We start from the raw sequence: 3,179 nt of genomic DNA on the forward strand, positions 1-3,179 counted from the left end.
TAACATAGTTGATTGTAGAACCAAAGGTCTAAGGTTCGACTCTCACGGTTGTATTCATTAGTAAATGGGTTTAAGATGACATGGGCAAGAGGAAAATCTTTGTGATTGATTAAAATTAAGCCATCACAAGAATTAGTTGTATTAACAAAACTAGGGTTTAATCTGTCATCGAAGAGATATTCCTCCCGACCTCCTGCTCATAAGGTGAAATTGAATTAGAATTATTATTATCACTATTATTATCAATGGAGTATAAGTGGTTAGGATTATGATCTAAATCAGAAACGATGAGACTGATGAGAGAAATTTAGTTTCTTTTTTATAAAACTAGGTTTGTTAGAAGATTAAACTAGGGTTAAGTTAATGAACTTAATAGGGCGGCCGTAGGAAAACCTTTTCCAAATGGATTCGGAAATCAGATTTTTTTTTTTTGATGAGATTCGGAAATCAGATTTGGTAAATAAAAAACCAGAGTAGTTTCCAAATTAACTATTTTAATTTGGTCCTTATTTTAAAGCGCCCTATATTATTCCTGTAAGCACCCTGTTTACTCATAAATCTCTTAATTTTTTTGCCTCTGTGGGGGCGTATACAGCAGTAATTTGGGGCGTATATAGAAGTACCCGCCAAGTAATCCTAACTGATTCAGATTTACTTATCTGATATATTTCAGGATTCCTTATACTATTGGGATAAACCCTAAACCCCTATATAAATCTTCACATCATAACAAAATTCTTTGTAGTCTTCCTGTTTTCATCAGCTATGGGTAAACAACAGTTGAATGTTCTGAATGCCCTAGATGGAGCAAAAACTCAAGGTTACCATTTTACTGCTATTATCATTGCTGGTATGGGTTTCTTCACTGATGCTTATGATCTATTTTGCATCTCTTTAGTTACTAAATTACTTGGTAGAATATATTATCATATTGATGGTTCATCGAAACCGGGTTCTTTACCACCAAGTATAACAAGTGCTATTAATGGAGTTGCCCTATTTGGAGCCCTAGTTGGCCAACTTTTCTTTGGTTGGCTTGGTGATAAGATGGGTAGAAAAAGAGTTTATGGTATGACTCTTGGGATAATGGTTTTCGCTTCTATTGCTTCTGGTCTTTCCTTTGGCCATTCACCTAATGCAGTTATGATCACTCTTTGTTTTTGGAGATTTTGGTTAGGGTTTGGTATTGGTGGTGATTACCCATTATCTGCAACTATTATGTCAGAATATGCTAATAAAAAAACTAGAGGTGCATTCATTGCTGCAGTTTTCGCTATGCAAGGTTTCGGAATTTTATTTGGAGGAATATTCGGAACCGTAATCTCATTAGTATTCAAGACTCTTTATAAAGCTCCTATATATTCCGTCGATCCTATTGGGTCAACTGTTCCAGAAGCTGACTACGTTTGGCGTATAATTTTGATGTTTGGAGCTTTACCTGCTACTTTAACTTATTATTGGCGTATGAAGATGCCCGAAACTGCAAGATATACCGCTCTTGTAGCGAAAGATACTAAACAAGCAACTGCGGATATGTCAAAAGTTTTACAAGTCGAAATTGAAGTTGACCAACCCGAAAAAATAACAGATGATCAGAATAAATCCATTAATAATTCTTTTGGGCTATTTTCGAAGAAATTTGTTAAGAGACATGGGTGGCATTTGCTTGGAACAGCTAGTACTTGGTTTTTGCTTGATATAGCATACTATAGTCAAAACTTATTTCAGAAGGATATTTTTACTGCAATTGGATGGATTCCACCAGCAAAAACTATGAATGCAATTGAAGAAGTTTATAAAATTGCAAGAGCACAAACCCTAATTGCATTATGTAGTACTGTCCCTGGGTATTGGTTTACGGTGGCGTTTATTGATCGAATGGGTAGGTTCAAGATTCAACTAATGGGTTTCTTCTTCATGACAGTATTCATGTTAGGTCTTGCAATTCCTTACCACCATTGGACTTTGAATGGGAACCACCTAGGGTTTGTTGTTTTATATTCCCTCACATTCTTCTTTGCTAATTTTGGTCCTAATGCTACTACATTCGTCGTTCCTGCTGAGATATTTCCTGCTAGGTTAAGATCAACTTGTCATGGTATATCAGCAGCTTGTGGGAAAGCTGGTTCTATAATTGGTGCATTTGGGTTCTTATATTTAGCTCAGAATCAAGATAAAAGCAAGGCTGATGCAGGTTATCCAGCAGGTATTGGTGTGAGAAACTCTCTTTTAATACTAGCAGCAACAAATGCAGTTGGCTTCCTTTTGACTTTCTTAGTACCAGAATCAAAGGGAAAATCACTTGAGGAAATGTCAGGAGAGAATAATGAAGATGATGATGAGATTGAAGTGCCAAGAATTCCTCTCTGATTTATATATATTCTTACCTTTTATGAAGATGATACTTTGGTAGTATATATATACATATATATAGAGAGAGAGCTTTTAGTTTTTTCTAATCTTCTCTGATTCCTAGTTGATTGTATTTTTGAGCTATGTATTTTTGTCTTTCTCTTAATTAACAATGAATTTGAATATATCAATTGATTAAATTTTTGGTGTATATAATATCATTATCTATCACCTTCTATTTGATATTTTTTTTTCGTGTTTTTTATATTTTGAGTCACTGAGTTTATAGTTTTTCTTTTTTGGAAATTGACTACTATCTACATCCAAGTTCAATAAACCATGAAAACTACTTACTCTGGGAATCAAACATGGGACTTCCATGTATTTTAGAGTTTTATCAACACATTGGGCCACTTGGGCAACCAATTGTTGACACGAGTTTATAGTTTTTATAGAGAACATAACACCAAAATTTGTATGTGCACCCATTGGTGGATATCTTAAACACTTACCTCCTATCAAACAAGACATTAAGAATAACCCACTTTACCTCTGTAAAATAAATAGGGTTATTTCCCAAATAGCCTCTAACTTTGTGTCCAGCTTCCTGCATAGCCTTTAACTTTATCAAAAAATTTCAGATTACCATTTTTTTCAGTTACCGTTAGAACACCGTTAACCAGTCATCAACTCTCTCTCCTACATCTCATCACCTCTCTTTGCCACCTCATCTTCTCACCATCTCATCGTCTTCTCCGGCGAATGTCGCCGACCGGCTAATTTTCCGGTCAACGACCTTGAAATATTAATTTTTTTTATTTTTTATT

At 34.9% G+C, this 3,179-nt stretch overlaps 1 protein-coding gene across 1 annotated transcript; it reads left to right on the plus strand.

Annotated features, from left to right (window-relative positions):
- The first annotated feature begins 765 nt into the window (after positions 1-765).
- On the plus strand, positions 766-2,370 carry LOC147568644 (inorganic phosphate transporter 1-4-like). The gene has a single exon (XM_086660588.1). The coding sequence runs from the start codon at positions 766-768 to the stop codon at positions 2,368-2,370; it is 1,605 nt and encodes a 534-aa protein (XP_086516714.1).
- Positions 2,371-3,179: the final 809 nt, after the last annotated feature.

The sequence above is a fragment of the Eschscholzia californica genome, unplaced genomic scaffold (assembly GCF_041429995.1).
Source record: "Eschscholzia californica isolate CP2 unplaced genomic scaffold, dmEscCali1.0.p SCAF_1, whole genome shotgun sequence".
Taxonomy (NCBI): Eukaryota; Viridiplantae; Streptophyta; class Magnoliopsida; order Ranunculales; family Papaveraceae; genus Eschscholzia; species Eschscholzia californica.